General features: G+C 48.8%; 2 protein-coding genes across 3 annotated transcripts in view; both read right to left on the bottom strand.

The window, feature by feature from the left end:
• The window catches only part of LOC104306631 (probable acyl-CoA dehydrogenase 6), a 73,007-nt gene extending 65,576 nt beyond the window's left edge, over nucleotides 1-7,431 (bottom strand). Inside the window, exon 1 of the mRNA XM_054161087.1 lies at nucleotides 7,303-7,431. Coding sequence (XP_054017062.1) covers nucleotides 7,303-7,422 — 120 coding nt within the window. The 5' untranslated portion in view covers nucleotides 7,423-7,431. The remainder of the gene's footprint in view (nucleotides 1-7,302) is intronic.
• A 300-nt stretch (nucleotides 7,432-7,731) lies between these two features.
• Nucleotides 7,732-11,757, bottom strand: LOC104306621 (guanine nucleotide-binding protein G(I)/G(S)/G(O) subunit gamma-11). Of its 2 annotated transcripts, none has more exons than XM_054161085.1 (3): nucleotides 11,588-11,757; nucleotides 11,345-11,443; nucleotides 7,732-7,979 (listed from the first exon to the last, which is right to left on the bottom strand). In XM_054161085.1, the coding sequence occupies exons 2-3, from the start codon at nucleotides 11,438-11,440 to the stop codon at nucleotides 7,854-7,856; spliced, it is 222 nt and encodes a 73-aa protein (XP_054017060.1). In that variant the 5' UTR covers nucleotides 11,441-11,443; nucleotides 11,588-11,757; the 3' UTR covers nucleotides 7,732-7,853. The 2 variants fall into 2 exon arrangements, with proteins under 2 accessions (XP_054017060.1, XP_054017059.1); XM_054161084.1 differs by having other exon boundaries at nucleotides 11,345-11,448; nucleotides 11,588-11,750.
• Between the last annotated feature and the right edge of the window lie 6,153 nt (nucleotides 11,758-17,910).

The following is a 17,910-nucleotide window of genomic DNA, read 5'->3' as shown; positions in this document are numbered from 1 at the left end:
CACACCAAACATCCTGGAAGTGTCCTTCTATCACCTAACAGTATTCATCCATCAAATTTCCTCTTCAAGGACTGGAGCTGGATGTAGGCTTGCATGCTCCTTCTGAGCCCAGAGAGAGAAAAAAAATTATAATCCCCTAAAAACTCTAAGTCCAAAGCAAGGCAAACTGAATTTAAGAAGCAATTCTTCCCCATGAGGGTGGTGAGGAATTGCAACAGCTTGCCCAGAGCAGCTGTGGAGGCTCCAAGCCTCCAGGTGCTCAAAGGCAGGCTGTCTGGGACCTTGAGCCAGCTGGGCTAGTAGGAGGTGTCCCTGCCTGTGGCAAGGGGTCAGAACTAGAAGATCTTTAAGGTCCTTTCCAACCCAAACCATTCTAGGAAAAAACCAGCTTTCAGGGCACCCTGATGCCTGGCTGGGTGATGTCACATTCATAAGTATGGGTGGAGGACAGGAGGAAGAGATTTAACTGCATGTTTCCAAGCAAACACAACTAAAAAGATTTCAGCGGAGTTGTTTTCTGAAGAGTCACAGCAAAGCCTCAGCCATCTGCTCAGCACTAACGAAGACACAAGTGTATTTGTCAGCAGTGCATCACTGTGGTGCCTAACTGAATCAGGTGTGACAATGATAAAGCAATAGCAATCCAAGCCACAAAAGCATCCCTAAGTCCCAGTTGTCCTCTTACACTCATTTAGAACTCTAAGCAAGATGCAGTGGAAATTTGTTCTAATATGAGTATGAGGCAGCATTTGGATACAACTGCAACCTCAGCTACACACACTGCTCTAACACTGAGCAACAGGATCAGCAATCAAGGACATGAAGCCAACCCTATGAGGTTTAACAAGGCCAAGTGCTGGCTCCTGTGCATGGGTTACCACAACCCCATGCAATGCTACAGGCTTGGGGCAGAGCGGCTGGAAAGCTGCCCGGCAGAAAAGGACCTGTGAGCGCTGGCTGACAGACATCTGAACATGAGCCAGCAGAGTGCTCAGGTGGCCAAGAAGGCCACCAGCATCCTGGCCTGGATCAGCAATAGCGTGGCCAGTAGGACCAGGGCCAGGACTGTCCCACTGGACCTGAGACTGGTGAGGCCACAGTATGAATACTGGGTTCAGTTTTGGGGCCCTTATTCCAAGAAGGACATTGAAGTGCAGGTCCAGAGAAGGGCAACAAAGCTGCTGAAGGGTCTGGAGAACAGGGCTGGTGAGGAGCAGCTGAGGGAACTGGGGGCTGTTTAGCCTGGAGACAAGGAGGCTGAAAAGAGACCTCATTGCTCTCTACAACTCCCTGAAAGGAGGTTGGAGTGAGGTGGGGGCTGGTCTCCTCTCCCTAGGAACAAGAGACAGGACAGGAGGAAACGGCCTCGAGTTGCACCAGGGGAGGTTTAGGCTAGATATTAGGAAAAATTTCTTCACTGAAAGCATGGGCAAACACTGGAATAGGTTACCCAGGGAGGTGGTGGAGTCACCATCCCTGGAGGTGTACAAGAAGCATGGCCCTTTGCAACATGGTTTAACGGCCATGGTAGTGTCAGTTCAATGGTTGGACTAGGATCTTAAAGGCCTTTTCCAACCAGACCAAGTCTGTGATTCTAGAACAAACCAGAGAGTTGCTTGTAAAAATTGCCTTTGCTACATTTTTGTGTACAAGGTAACATTTTTCTGATTATCAGAAAAAAGTCTTTTCCCACAGCATGCCTGATTCCGCTGAGGCTCATTTTCCCCCTCTCCCACTCTCCTAAACTGATTTAAAAGCAACTCTTGGTAGGGCACTAGTGAATATACTGAATGATCCCTCTCATCACAGTGACAGATCCCAGCTTCCTCTTTCAATAACAACAAAAATCAATTCTAGACATTTCCTTTCTGCTAAATTACCCCCCAAAAATCCTTGGCAGCAGTAAAGGATATTGCAGTGTTATCCATACCAGAAAGAGAATTACCCCCTAAATATTTTATATGATGCTTCTGTCCAACACAAGATGACAAAAGCTACTGCAAATATCCCAGGATCTGGGAGTATATTTTGCTTCTCTTAGACAGGAAAGGACTCAGTGGCAAATCTGTGAGCCTTACCAATATCACATTTTAAACCTGTCTCCTTCCTGCAACTTTTACCTCAGGTGCATGATAAATCTGGGTTTAAAATTCAGATGCAAGTCATGCACCTTGCAGATTGAGCTTTGCATTTTCACCTTCCCACTTCAGTGAGAAACTTACTTTCAAGTGATTTATTTTTTGCATATTGAGCTCTGTCTTCTCTCTCCTACATCAGTGAGAAACTAATTTTTAAAGTGGTTTGTGTTATCAGCAACCTTCTACTTTGGTGTTCTGTAACTGGGTTTTATAATTTGCTACAGAGACTGAATAAACCAACTCCACCCAAGGTGCTCACCCTTCAGCATTTTGCAGGTCAGAGCCAAATTTGTTCGGCAGAGAATTTACAGTAGTTTTAACAGAAAGGTAAGGTGAAAGTCAATACTGAATTCAGATCCTGCATGTTCTACTAGGAAAGGGGGTCAATTCTTGTAAAACAGAAGCTTGTGACATAGAAGGCAAGAGTGGCAAATAAGGTAGCAGTGTGTTTTAGTGGAGTCCCACTGTCACAGGGGGAAAGCCTCCTTATTCTAGAGATGTACCATAGAGACACCAGACCAAGTCACCACTGGGTATAAAATGAAATCACTGAATCACAGAATTATAGGGGTTGGAAGGGACCTCCGGAGTCCAACTCCCCTGCCATGGCAGGTTCACCTAAAACTCACACAGGTACATGTCCATGTGGGTTTGGAATGACTTCAGAGATGGAGATCCACCACCTCTCTGAGCAGCCTTAAATTAAAGAAGTTCCTCCTCAAGTTTAGATGGAACTTCTTATGTTCAAGTTTGTGCTTATTACCATAGAATGGTCCAGGCCAGAAGGGCCCTCCAAAGGTCATCTAGTCCAGCCAGTTACTCCTTGTCCTGTCACTGAGCTGCACTGAACAAAGCCTGGTCCCATCCTCGTGACACCCACCCTTTAAGCATTGATCAGCACTGAGGAGATCCCCCCTCAGTCTCATTTCTATTACTTCCAATTCCAGCCAATCCTCTCAAACTTCTTTCCCAAAGTTTCTTACTCCTAGTGCCAGAGGAAAAGAAGCCTAGACAGCATGTACATCCTAGATGTATATGCATACTGACATGCATCCAAACAGAGTAGCTTAACTTTTTTTTTCAAGCCAATTTATAGTGGGATTTAATTACAGCACAAGCTGTGGGATCTCAGTGCACTGCAAGCATTGTTCAACAAGTTAAGGCCAAGCTACATTTTCAATTTCCAAGAGGAAGGGTGGTGACCTATATAAAGTTGTAAAGGAAACCACTCACAGGGTTATTTCAATACCCTTGCTAAAAACAGCCCCCTGGAATCACAAGAGCCTCTTCCTCATCCTGCTCAGAACAATTGAAAATTACAGATCCCTCACCATACATTAATTTCTTAGATTAAAAATAATATATAATTCATGGAGACCAAAAGAAAATACATCACAGTTCTGGCTCACGGAATTGCACTGCTCTTTGCTCCGACTTCTCTGGTGCAAAGAGGGCTCCAAATTCCACAACGGGAATGTTAAAATGGGTTACGGATCCGGAGCGGTCATTCCCTCACAAAAGCTTCACTTCTCCATTTACCCTGGAGTCACTGGGGACAGGATTAACTTCAGTCAAAAGAGAGATCAGTTGCCAGAAGCCTTTGGGTTGAGCAAAATCAGGCTGGACTTGACATAAACTGGCGATTTATTTATTTTCCTGTGAACAGACAAACTCTAAAATAAAGGCTGTATAAGCACCTAGGAAAATAAAGGTCAGTGATAAAAATGGGCTTATGGTGCTTACTGTAATTTCTTCTACAATATATTTAGGCTCGAGATGAGGAGAAAGTTCTTCACAGAGAGAGCTGTCAGCCATTGGAATGTGCTGCCCAGGGAGGTGGTGGAGTCACCACCCCTGGAAGTGTTCAAGAGGGGACTGAACGTGGCACTTGGTGCCATGGTTTAGTAGTCATGAGGTCTTGGGTGAAAGGTTGGACTTGATGATCTTTGAGGTCTTTTCCAACCTTATTGATTCTATGATTCTATATTAATCAGCGGGATTTATGTGACATAGTAGCATGTTCCCTTAGCCCACAGTGCAGCTATCAGAGAATCAAAGAATGGTTTTGGTTGGCAAAGACCTTTAAGGTCATTGAGTCCAACCATTCTCTAACTCTGCCAAGGCTGAAGCTAAACCACATCTCTGCCTCTTGGAAACACCTCCAAGGATGGGGATTCAACCACCTCCATGGGCAGCCTGTTCCAGGCTTTAAGAACCCTTTCTGTCAAGAAGTTTCTTCTAATGTTCAACCTAAACCTTCCCCTGGTGCAATCTGAGGCCATTTCCTCTCCTCCTGTCACTTGTTACTAGGGAGAAGAGACAACCTCCACCTCACTCCAACGCCCTTTCAGGGAGTTGTAGAGAGCAATGAGGTCTCACCTCAGCCTCCTTGTCTCCAGGCTAAACAGCCCCCAGGTCCCTCAGCTGCCCCTCACCAGCCCTGTTCTCCAGACCCTTCAGCAGCTTTGTTGCCCTTCTCTGGACCTGCTCCAGTACCTCAATGTCTTTCTCAGAGTGAGGGCCCCAAAACTGAACCCAGGACTCAAGACATGGCCTCACCAGTGCCAAGTCCAGTGGGACAATCAATTCCCTGATCCTCCTCAGCTTTTATCTGCACTAAACACAGCAAGGTAGTGCATTGTGTTGTCTGCACTTGAACAGGCATGGGGTGAATAAAAACAAGCAGGGGGAGAAAAACCTATTTCTATATGTAAAAAAAATAAATGGATTGTGCTACACAACAAAGTAAACACTGCAACAGCAGACACTATAAAGACAATTCCCCCCTCTCTTTGCATCTGACCCCTCAGCAAACACAGAGATAAAAATCACTGTGTGCCTTCACCGAGCTCTGACAAAGGACTTCCACAAGCTTCCAGACCCAAGTTACTGCCTTCACAGGGTCTGGCCTTGTCCTCTGCGTTTCAGAAGGATGATGATTTTTCAGTAAGGCATTGTGATAACTCAGGCAGGGTAACAAGGAGCAGTGTGCCAGGCAACCAGCTCAGTGGGCAGATGACTGTGCAGATACCCAGAGTGAAGGCTCACTCCATGCAGGATCAGCACAAATTTGCATTAGCTATAATTAATCTAGGTGAAAGAAGAGGATTCATTTCCAGCTTCTACTGATACTTTCTCTGGCAGCTTATTTCTGCTTTGCAGAGGCTCCAGGAATCTCAACTAGTGGAACTAATTTCTTAGGAAACAGACCAGTCATGCATCTCTTCTCCTTACTGTTCAGGTTTGTTTTTCACAACACATAAGATGGTCCCATAACTCTAAAGCTCAATGAAAACAGGTCTCAACAACAGAAAACTTGATTAATTACATGCCCTTTAGGATATCTTGGTTTAATTTTGGAAGCACAAAAGTCAATCACTTAAAAAAAAAAGGAAGTAAACATCCTATGGCTCAGAAGTAGCTTCACTATCTTTTGCCCAAAGGCAGTTTGGAAAGGGTTAAATTTATCTGTGAGCACAAAAGAATCCACAGTTTTTAAATGCCCCTAGCAAAGATACAATAGCAAAGCTCTGAAGCCACCTGAGTTAGTTAATACCTGGCATGCTGTTTTCTAAAAGCCCCAGCAGAGCACTGCAGCACCAGCCAGGACTTGTAAAATCTACCCATAGGTTAATGAGGAACAAGTCCTTGCACTCCCTAACACCTACCTCTGAATGCACATCCTGCTTTGTCCTATGTGGTTGCCACAAGAATGCTGTTTACTCCTTGTAGCAAGTACTGAACCTCAGCACTTTTGACACCATTTCAAAGTTTAAAGGCACACAGCTGGTCCCAATATGCTCCACGGCAAGGCTTCCAACCTCCAAACCGGCTCACTCTCGTATCTTCAACAGGTGTGCTGAATTGTACCAACCACCTACAGGTGACAACAGGTGTGCTGAATTGTACCAGTCTCCTACAGGTGACACTGTTGGCAACGTTCAGAGTTCACCAGCACCACCATGACCTGCAGACTGCCATTTGGCATTCCATTTTCAGGCTACTTTATCAGGATCACCTCTTTTCCTCCTGACGTACTACTTGGGTTTACAGGAACCCTTCCAGTACGCTCCCTCTAGAAAGAGCACAATAACAGATGGGCTCTGCTCTGCCTGTTCTTGTGCTCTGCATCCACAACCAGACATTAACCTTACATTTGGCTCTGGGGAGAGGGTCACGGGAGTGCAGGTGGACAAAAAGTTGACTACATTCCAGCAATGTGCCCTCAGGGCCGAGAAGGCCAATGACATCCTGGGGTGCATGAAGGCTCAGGGAGGTTCTTCTCCCCTTTGACTCTGGCCTGGTGAGGCCACAGTTGGAGTACTGTGTCCAGTTCTGGGTTTCCCTGGTTTAAGAAGGACTGGGAACTACTGGAAAGAGTCCAGCACAGAGCCATGAAATTGATGAGGTGACTGGAGCACCTATCCTAGTATGAAAGATGGAAAGAGCTGGGGCTGTTCAGGCTGCAAGAGTCTGAGGAAAGATCTCACTGATGTTGATCAATAGCTAAAAAGCAAGGGACAGGGAGGATGGAGCCAGACTCTTCTCATCAGTGTCCAGTGACAGGACAAGGGGCACTTAACAGAAGGTTCCACATCAGCCTATGTCTGACCTACTCGAGGTGGTCCTGTTGTGGCAAGGGTGTCAGACTAGATGACCTTTTGAGGCCCCTTCCAACCCCTGACATTGTGATTCTGTGACAAGGAAAAACTTCTTCCCTTTGAGGGTGGCAGAGCCCTGAACCAGGCTGCCCAGAGAAATTGTGGAGTCTCCAGCAACGTTCAAACCCATCTGGATATGTTCCTGTGTGATTTACTCTGGGCGACCCTGCTGGCAGGAGGGATCGGACTCGATGATCCTCGGAAGTCCCTTCCAACCCCCACCATGCTGGGGTTCTGTGATTTCGCAGCAGCCTAGGAAGCTCCGGACAGGAGTTCCCCGGGCAGCAATAGGAACAGCTTGGGTCGGGCTGTGGCACAAGCAGCGAAGCGTTTAGCCCCTGCGCGTGTAACACACAGGGGACGCTGGCTTCGTTTCTGACACTGACGAGGCCAAATTATCTTTGTAAACACAGCCCGAGGCCTTCCGGGCGCCTCGCCGTCCTCCGCGGCCACCCGCCCGCTCCGAGAAAGTGCCATTGCCCCCCTCTCCCTTCCTCCGGTACCTCCCTGAGGGCCGCCCGCAACTCGTGGTGCTGCGGCGCCTCACCGCCGTCCCGCCGCCCCGAGCTGACGCCGCGCCTCGAGAGCAAGCGCAGCCAGCGCCAGCCGCCCCGCAGCGCCATGACCGTGCATGTCCCGCGGGGCTGAGGGGCGGCCTGGGCCGCCGAACTTTAACCACGCGATCACGGTCTCCTCGCGAGGGCCCCGTACCGCCCCGTCCCTCCTCCCGCTCCTCTGCCCTGCAGGAAGCCACGGCAGGCTCTCGGATTACAGCTCTCATTTAATAGCAACGAACGGGTGGCGAAACCGGGCGCTGCCGAGCCAAGGGTGCCGTTCCCCCGCCACGGCAGGGGAGAGGGTGCGGGGCGAGCCGTCCCTGCCTAGCGAGAGATGCGGGTCTAGGCTGCTTTATTTTAAGAATAAAACCAACAACAGCAACAAAGGCCAGAAATCGGCTCCTGTGGTCGTGCATCAAGGACCGGTGGCGGCGGGGACACGCTAGTGACTCCCAAGGGTACAAGTGTCTGCTCCGGTGGCAGGCGCTGGCTGCCTTCTAAGCGATGACGCAACCTCCCTTCTCCTTAAAAGGGTTCTTGTCCTCGGGAACCCCCTTCACCAGCGGGTCCTCGCCCGACCGCTCCTCGATGTAGTTCTTGATCTCTTCGGAGCACTTGGATACCTGGAGGAAAAGGACAGAGAAGTGGCTGCGTTACACCACGCACATAACGACAACAAAGCAGGGAATTCACAGCCTTCACCCCTTTCCTTACCATCCCATCCCAAACATCTGCCCACAGAGCCAACACTAAGCATGGGCAGACTTGGCTTCCTTCCCCTTTTTCACAGCCCAACACTCACAAACATGCGCACATCACCGGGAATGTGCATGCCACTTGGCGCAGCAGTTGCTGCATAGTTAAACTTGATGGGGTTTAATTAGCTAATTGTCTAAACTTTGGGGAAAAAATCGTTTCTTTTCAAAAATTAGCTAGCTTTATTCCTCTGACAAACACACGCCCCTTCAGCATCCTGATGAGTGGTCAGTGGCTTCAAGATTATGTTCAGTTTGAAAATATTTAGGACTTTTAAGTGTTTTTGCCAAACAAAACATTCAGCAATTATTTTTTTCAGTGGTAACACAAATTTCCACCTTGCTGTTCTGTAATAGCAAACACCCATATTGAAGGGGAGTAAAGACCTGCCTGTGGAGACAATTTACTTGCAGGTTACCTGGGGTTATTTTGAACAGTGGTTAATAAAAGAAGACTTTTGTGTTAGGAGAGACAATACCATGCAACTCCTATGGCCAGCAAACTAGGCGTGCTGTGCTAAGCGTGCACAGAACTGAGAAGAAGGAAAAAGGATAAAGAGAAAAAGAAAGGGAAAAGGAAGGAATGAGTTTAGTTGGTGTCCACTCAGGAGCACACACAGCACCTCTCATTTCCCTTCCCTGTGTCAGCAGAAGCTTGTCCTTCAGCTGGAGTACCTGATGTGCCTGAGAACATGCTCCTCCGCCCTGCCCACCAACAAAATCCCTGAGGAGCTACAGCAGTGCAGAGTCAGCAGCAGGAACCAGCTGTTGGCCAGACCACTAGATACATTTCTAACACAAGGCCTCTGCCCGTCTTTATTAATTGTATTTTACCCCATAGCTAAAATTATGACCAAAGACCAAATGAATTTACCTCTGTATCACAGACCAAGACCAAGCCTGTGGAAAATTAAGCTTTAAGCCTTAAAAACTCAGAGTTAATTCCCAACTACCCATTGCGTAAAGTAGGTTGTAACTACCTCTAGCTGCCTTACAGCAAAGAATTTGGACCTCTAAATCCCCCTACACAAACCTTACTCATCTGTGCCTCATAAACCCCTTTTAATTCAAATTTGGGCTCCTTATACCATGGTAAAATCGTGCACTGGAGCATCTGCAGGAGCAGGGTTAGTCTCACCTCAGCACTACCTGGATCCTTTTCATGTAGGGGAAAAAAAGTCTGCTTAAAAATATGACCAGGTATTTTTATTCATCCAAAAAGTTGTTCAGAAGGGTTATTTCTGTGCTGTGAAGGTTTAGGAAGGTGCCAAGAAGACTTTAGGTGACAAAAGAGGGGTGGCTTCTCCATTTCCTTGTCCCTGGCACACCCATACAGGTACCAGGGGACTGTGACAACACCAATTTCATTCTGACAGTGAAACTTCTGTTCTAATGCTGTAGTAAAACTGAGGGTGTTCAGGTTTTACTGTAGGTGAAAATAGCCATATCCCTTGAGTGACCTGGCTTCTGGCCTTTGGGTTATTCTGAAAATGCTGGCAAGATGTATATTTGCTATTATTATTATCATCAATATTATTATTGTTGATACTGGTTTATTGTTGCATTGTTGTTATAGTTATAATAATCAAAATTATTGTTGACATTATCCTTGTTATTGTTGATATTATTATTCCCTGAAGGATGATGTAGGTATCCACAAAGCTTTGATGTGGAGTCTTCAGTATTGCTGGAGCTTTAGACTAAACCATCAAATCTAAAGGGTGAGTCTCAGGTGGATGGAGCCAGACTCCTCTCAGTGGTGCCCAGTGACAGGACAAGGGGCATTGGACACCAACTGCAACACAGGAAGTTTCACATAAACATAAGGAAAGAAAGCCTTCCATTTGAGGGTGGCAGAGCACTGGAAGAGGTTCAAAAGAGGTTGTGGAGTCTCCATCTCTGGAAGCATTCAAACCCACCTGGATGTATTTCTGTGTGATTTCTCTGTGTGACATTGCTCTATAAGACAGCGTAGACTAAATCATCTTGAGAGGTCCCTTCCAACCCCCACCATGCTGTGATTCTGTGGTCTATAATCACTGATACCTAACTGCCAGCTAAAATATTAACTGGCTTTATCTCCTGAGCTAAACCCCTAGACCTGCAATGGAGTTAACATGACTAAAGCCACTCATTCTCACATAAAAATGTATTTTAATCCAAACTGGTATTTAGACAGTTTGTTTCTGCTGGCATGCAGAATAAAAAAGAAAGTGAGTTTTGTCATGAAGGAAGATCAGTTTTGCATGTCTTGCATCCACAGAAAATGTGCAAAAATACCAGAATTTCACTGGAAACCACTGACTTGAATGGCTAAAACACAACGGTTCTGTCGGACAAGGCGGGACGGATGATGGCTCTGTGCCAGTAGTCACGGGATCATAGAATGGTTTGGGTTGGAAAAGATCGTGGAGTCCAACTATTCTCTACCTCTGCCAAGGCTGGTACTAAACCATGTCCCTCAGCACCACATCTCTGCCTCTTGGAAACACCACCAGGGATGGGGATTCAACCACGTCCCTGGGGAGCCCATCCCAGGCTTTGAGAACCCATTCAGTCCTTCGGCTCCCGCCCGTTGCCCGGGCGTTGCACAGCGCGGGGAGCAGGGCATCGAGGCCGGGGGGAACACGGGACCGCGGGTCTTCTCCCGCAGCCCGGCCGGATCCCAACGCGTTTCACGGGGCTAACTGAGCCCCATGCGCTCCCCCCTCGCCAGGCAACACTGCCTTGTGCTGGCGGGGGTGCGCGGGCGATTCGCAAGGGAGAGGACGCCGGAGGGTGACAAATGCAACGGGGACAACCGCAGACGGCGGGCCGAGGCAGTCCCCTCGGGCCAGCTTCTCCCGGGGCGATGCGCCCCTTCCCCTCCCGCTCCACAGCCCCCCCCCCCCCCGAAGCACCGCTACTCCCACTAGGTGCAATGTCGCCAACGGCGTCCCCGGTGCCTGTCCCGAAAGGACCCGTCGATGCAAACTGCGGCCGTCCCAGCACAGCCGGGGCTAACCGGGCGAGGGACTCCCGAAGTCCCCGCTGATCGACTCCCGGAGCCCCCGGTGCGCTCCCGCCTCCGCCGGGCCCGCTCCGCGCTGGGCTGCTGCGCCCGGCCCCGCCGCCCGCCGGACGTGCTCCCGGCCGCCGCATGAGCCCCAGCACCCCTGCCCAGGGGACTAACGGGCTTCTCGTTCCCAGCCCGGCCGGGCAGCGCCCCAGGGGCCCTCACCGCGGCCACTCACCGGCTGCCTCTCCAGCTTCACTTCTTTGCGGAGCTGCTCCACTTCCATTTTCAGTTTGTCCTTCTCGCTCAGGTCCTCGATATTGATGGCTGGCATCGTCTACACTGCCGAAGTAAAGAAGAAGGAGGACAAAAGGTTATCTCTGGGCAACCGAGGTGCCGGGGCCGGAGCCCCCCTGGGCGGTCGCGACGCGGCGGGGCTGTGGGACGGCCGCCCCCGGCCCGCCCCCGGCCTCTCACTCACACGGTGCCGTCCGGGCTGTCTCGCTGCTCGGCGGCGGCCGCTTCCTCTCCGGTACTCCTGGTACCCCTTCCCCGGCCTTTAAACCGTCACGTTAATCCCCTGTAACCGGATTAAAATCTCACTGTCGAGCCGCTGCTTCGCCCCAGGCCCCCGTGGGACAGCCGGTGGCAGCAGAAGACCTGCAGCGACCCTCCTTGTGCTGGTCGCACTCCTCCCCCTCTTCACCACTGGGAGTTTTGGCCCAACAGGGAGGTCTTTCTCCCCTGCCCCAGCTGACCCTCACGGTGATTCTGGCTTGCCTGTGCCACCAGCATTCCTAGGCTCTCTACTCCTCTGCTGCAGGAGCTAAGGCAGCAGCAGGTGGTTTGCACAGGCACATTCCAGGAGATTTGTTCATTACAACTATGAATGGACACAGCTCAATAGTAGAGAGGGGAAGGAACTGCTCTTGGGTCAAGTGTCCCAGCAGACTGCCAGCCCATTGATGGGCTTTTTGTAGAATCACAGACTAGCAGGGGTTGGAAGGGACCACCTCTGAAGATACCTAGTCCAACCTCCCTGCTAGAGCAGGATCACCTAGAGTAAACCACACAGAAACCCATCCAGGTGGGTCTGGGATGTCTCGAGAGAATGAGATTCCATAACCTTTTTGGGCAGCCTAGTCCAGTGCTCAGCCACCCTCACAGTGAAGAATTTGTCCCTTATGTTTAGGTGGAACCTTCTGTGTTCCAGGTCAGTTGTTAAGAATGTCTGCAAAGCAGAACTGCAGCTCTGCACCTGAAGGCTTTTGTGCCCAACCTGCACTAAGTATCTCTGAAGTCATGGAGTTAGGTTGGGTGTTGAGGATGGAGCACTCCCTGTTGGAGAAGTAATGGGCTCAGAAGACACTAGGATCTAGGAAACTATTCTCCTGATGTATATATGTTCAAGATCTAGATCTCAAATCAGGTGCTGTGCTCTTTGGGACAGAGTGGTCCCTACATGGGTACAGTTTGTACAGCCCTTAGCATCTCTTATCCTAGCAGCTGCTTTCCCACAAAGCAGCAGCAGAAGATTTAATGACCCTTTTCACTGAACAAAGCTGCAGGCCATTAAAATGGGCCTGTATGATCCTATTTTCTGGTACTCCAAAGAGTTGTATAGGGCTTTTTCACTCTTCTTCATTCTTTCCTGTTCTGGCTTTGCCCCTCAAGGTGCTCCTTTCTCCTCCTCTGCCCACTCACCATGTGTAAGTGGCTGTCAGCAGTGAGATTTACACCTTTCTTCTCCAGTGCTGCTCCTATATTGCTCTCAGTGTTTATATTTGTTTTATTTCAGCCAGTTCACAAAAATCAGTTCCCCTTCCCCTCCCTCTGGCTACTGGTAGGCAATTTCTACACCCACCATAATCTGCATTGTCAGCTGCATCTCCAAACCCCACCAACCAGTGCTTGGACCAGTCAAAACAGGTGGAAAGAACTGGTTGTCCAGGGTCTCAAGATGCCAGTCTTGAGTCTTGATGCCAGTCTGTTGGTGCAGGCAGAAATATTGCAGCATGGAGAGGCAGAGACTGGTCTGGTGGTGTGAAGTGCAGGGTGCAGGAGTGAGCTGAGGGTGGGCTCTGGCATGGTTAGGGTAGGAAGGACATTTGCATCTTGGTAACAATAACCCTTTAATGAAAACCCTGCAGTGAGCTGTGTGCTGACATGATGGCAGTTAGTAAAGGACTTTCTCCCACTTGCTGTGTTAATCACAGAATGGGAGGGGTTGGAAGGAACCTCTGGAGATCATTTAGCCCAACCACCCTTGCCAAGGCAGGTTCACCTACAGCAGGTCACACAGGAACACAACCACGCAGGTTTGGAATGTCTCCACAACCTCTCTGGGCAGCTTGTTCCAGTGTTCTGCCACCCTTAAATTAAAGAAGTTCCTCCTCACGTATAGATGGAACATCTTATGTTCAAGCTTGTTCCTGTCACCCTTTGTCCTGTCATTGGGCACCACTGAAAAAAAGCCTGTTCCCATCCTCCTGGTGCCCACCCTTAAAATATTGATCGGCATTATTAACTTTTACTCTAGTTCATAAATCTAAGTGAACATCTTTCCCCATACAGCTAAGGAGCAGCTGAATAAATGCTGCACTGTGCTGCAGCTCTGATGGATAGGTGGGATCAGTGCAGACTTTGATTTGTGTGTGTGCAGAGGGGAAATGGAGAACATGGAAAATGGTATTTACATGACAGCATTTGTCTTGCTGCTGTTGTTTAGTGATATTTCGATGACTTCCTTTGCAATTCCAGCAAAACCTGATGGAAACTAAAGGACATGGGTCTAGTCATATCAAAATCACTCAAGAGTTTCCTGGTATTACAAAGGTGGCCTTTTCTGGAACTCGAAAGTGTATGTTGCTTTTTTTGGTTGTTCTTTCCTACCAGAGGGACATTATATTATTAGAGTTATTATTGGAGTTGCTGTGCTAAATAAGCTGAACAAAACCCCTGAAAATGAGGGTTGCTAACAGTTGTAGCTGTGAGTTTCTGAAAAATGGCAGATGTGTCCCATGATGGTGACATGATTCACCATCATGATTCTATGATTCTGTGGTGCCTCAAACTGTAATTGGGTTTGGGGGGTTTATGTTACTAAAGCACCCACTTACCATTTGCCAGTTGGTGATTCTGGAAAAAAAAAATAAAAGGAACAGTGCTGAAAAAGAAAGGGGAGAAGTGCACTTCTTATCCTCTCAGGAGCCATGTAGGTAGGGCCTTTATGACAGATATGTCAGGAAATAAGGTGTAATCCTCCACAGCATGAGAAGCAGAGAAGCCACGGGGAGAAAGTCAGTTCCTGAAATAACCAGGGTGCTATCATGTTCCTCGTCCTTACAACATGGACTGTGGCCAGGGCCCTGTCTTGTAATCCCATGGAGGGCAGTGACTGTCTGAAGGACTGGGGCCCAACACCTTCGCTCTAAAGAATCACAGAATCATAGAATCAATAAGGTTGGAAAAGACCTCAGAGATCATCAAGTCCAACCTATCACCCAACACCTCATGACTAACTAAACCATGGCTTCAAGTGCCACTTCCAATCCTTTTTTGAACACCTCCAGGGACAGTGACTCCACCACCTCCCTCAGCAGCCCATTCCAATGGCAAATAACTCTTTCTGTGAAGAATCTCCTCATCTCAAGCCTAAACTTCCCCTGGTGCATCTTGAGACTGTGTCCTCTTGTTCTGGTGCTGGTTGCCTGGGAGAAGAGACCAACCCCCACCTGGCTACAACCTCCTTTCAGATAGTTGTAGAGAGCAATAAGGTCTCCCCTGAGCCTCCATTTCTCCAGGATAAACCACCCCAGTTCCCTCAGCCTCTCTTCATAGGGACTGTGCTCAAGGCCTCCCACCAGCCTCATTGCCCTTCTCTGGACATGTTCAAGAGTCTCAATGTCTTTCTTAAATTGAGGGGCCCAGAACTGGACACAGTACTCAAGGTGTGGCCTAACCAGTGATGAGTACAGGGGCACAATGATTTCCCTGTTAAACGTATCCCTGTTAAACATCCTTAAACGTATCACGAGTTGCCTTCCCCCTTTCCAAAGGTGCTACAGCCTCTTTGTTTCCCTTAGTTCCCTCAAGAGCTGCTTGCCCATCCAGGCTGGTCACCTTCCCTGGTGGCTCATCTTTTGGCACATGGGCACAGCCAGTTCCTGTGCTTTTAAGAGCTCCTGTTTGAAGTAGGTCCAACCATCCTGGACCCCTTCGTTCTCAAGGGCTGCTGCCCAGGGTACTCTCCAAATTAATTGCTTAAATAAGCTGAAGTCTGCCCTGTGGAAGTCCAAAGTAATGGTTCTGTTATTGCTCCTCCCTATTTCCCTGCATATTGAAAACTCCACTATCTCATGGTGGCTGCACCCTAGACAGCCTCCTACCATCACATCTCCCACCAGCCCTTCTCTGTTTGAGAATAGCAAGTCAAGCAGGGCCTGACCCCTGCTAGGCTCACTTAACAGCTGCATCAAGAAGCTGTCCTCCATACACTCTTAAGAACCTTCTGGACTGCCTCCTCTCTGCTGAGTTGAGTTCCCAGTAGATGTCTGGCAGGTTAAAGTCACCCACAAGGACAAGGTCTGATGATCTTGAGACAGCCTCCAGTTGCTTATAGAATATTTCATCAACCTCTTCATCCTGGTTGGGTGGTCTATAACAGACTCCAACCAGGACGTCAGTTTTGTTAGCCCTCCCTCTGATTTTAACCCACAGGCACTCAATCCATTCATCCTCAACCTCAAGTTCTGTGGCATCAAGAGATCCCCTAACATTCAGGGCAACCCTCCTCTTCTTCTCCCTTGCCTGTCTTGCCTGAAGAGCTTGTAACCCCGCAATGCAGTACTCCAATTGTGTGAATCATCCCACCATGTTTCTGTAATGGCAACTACATCATAGTTTTCTTGCTGAACCAAGACTTCCAGTTCCTCTTGTTTGTTACCCATACTGTGTGTGTTGGTGTACATGCACTTCAGCTGGGCTGCTGATTTCTCATCTAACTCTAGTTTATGTCCCACTCTCTCCTCTCCAGAGAGACTGGTTTCATCACACACACCCCTTCAGACCTAGTTTAAAGCCCTCCCAATGAGCCCTGCCAACTCTAGTGCTAGAGCCCTCTTGCCCTTTCTAGATAGATTCACCCCATCTAGGTCCAGCAGGTCAGGTGCAGTAAAAGTTGCCCCTTGATCAAAGAACCCAAAATTCTGCTGCTGGCACCATCCCTTGAGCCATTTGTTGATGACATGGGTTCTCCTGTTCCTTTCAGTGTACATCTCTGCTACTGAGGGAACTGAGCAGAACACCACTTGAGCTCCTGCCCCATCAATCAATTGTCTGAGGGCCTTAAATTCCTTTTTGATTGTCCTTGTGCCCTTCTTATCAATCTCACCACTTCCAGCTTGGATTACCAGCAATGGGTAATAGTCAGAGGGCTGGATTAGCTTTGGTAGTCTCCTGGTAATGTCCCTTACCCAGGCCCCAGGTAGGCAGCAAACTTCCCTGTGGGATGGGTCAGGACAGCATATAGGACCCTCTGTTCCCCTCAGGAGAGAGTCACCAACAACAATTACCCTCCTTTTTTCCTTTATGGCACTAGTCCTGATGGTTGGTCAGGACTGATTTGCTTTAGGCATCCCCTCTTCTGTCTTCTCATCCACATTGCCCTGAATCTGCAGGGCCTCATACTTATTGTGCAAGGGCAATAGAAGAGGCAAAGAGGTCTGGGATGGATTCCCCATGCTTCTCCTAACAGGAACCTGTATCCATTCCCCCCTGTTTCTGGGGATGCTTTCCTCAACAGGGGAGGTTTGCAAAGCCTGCTCCCACATATCTAACTCCCTTTTGCATTCCCTTATAGTCCTGAGTCTTGATGCTTCATCCTTTAGCTCAGTCACCAGATTGAGAAGTTAATTCACTTGGTCACACCTCACACAGTTGTTGTCTCCTTCACCCTCCAGTCCAAGTGCCAGGCTCCAGCACTCTCTGCAGCTAGCAGCCTGGACACCTGCATGTTCATGCACCAGCTCTGTCTGGGTACCTACAGTTTTTCTAGTAGCCTTTGGCCAAGTTGTTACCATGGCTGGATCTCTTCAGGCAGGTGAAATGAATTTTGGGGCTTTTTATTGTTTGTTGTTAATATATATATTCCACCTGACTACTCTATTTTGCCCAAGCTACCACAGAGGCTTCTGCACTCTGTCGGCTGGCCCGGCACGCACCACTCACTGCAATCCAGCCAGGAGGCTCCCTTGCCAAACGGCGTCGCGCGGCTTTGCTCTGCCGCATTTAAATTTCCTGCGGCTGACCTCACCCTCTTGAGCAGGCATGCAAGACGATGACCCTGCCAGTCGTCTCGTCTGCCGAGGCCCTCCCACCCTGAAAAGCCCCCAAAAGAAACCAAAATAGAGCACCTCTCAGCTGGAGCACGCAGGTCCCAGTGCCGGTCCTGAGCAGCTCTCTTGCCAAGAAGCTCTCTTGCAAGAACAATAGGAGATCAGATTAGTTTATTGTTATCTATAGGGAGCACGCCTAATTTGCAGACACTCTTATCTCTCTTACTGTATTAAATCTGGAGTGAACACTAATTAATGTAATGGCTCTGATGGGTTAGAGAGGGAAAGGATGCCTTTTCTCCTTACCCTCTCTTTCCCCAATCATCCTAGATTGTCTTATGGGGTTAAAAACTACAGAATATATCAAGTCATTGATTCATAGGGTCTTTTTGGTTGGAAAAGACTATTGAGTCCAGCTACTCTCCAACTCTACCAAGGCTGGTGTGTCCCTCAGCACCACATCTCTGCC

This window comes from Dryobates pubescens, chromosome 4 (assembly GCF_014839835.1).
Source record: "Dryobates pubescens isolate bDryPub1 chromosome 4, bDryPub1.pri, whole genome shotgun sequence".
Lineage (NCBI taxonomy): Eukaryota > Metazoa > Chordata > Aves > Piciformes > Picidae > Dryobates > Dryobates pubescens.
Note: the sequence above shows the minus strand (reverse complement) of the source record. Positions and strands in the feature narration are given on the sequence as shown.

What these genes read in the sequence shown, in the direction of transcription:
- LOC104306621 (XM_054161085.1), bottom strand. Translation starts at nt 11,440, where the DNA reads ATGCCAGCCATCAATATCGAGGACCTGAGCGAGAAGGACAAACTGAAA. An exon ending in TGAAGCTGGAGAGGCAGCCG is followed by an intron (nt 7,980 to 11,344) that starts GTGAGTGGCCGC and finishes CTTTTCCTCCAG; the next exon opens with GTATCCAAGTGCTCCGAAGA.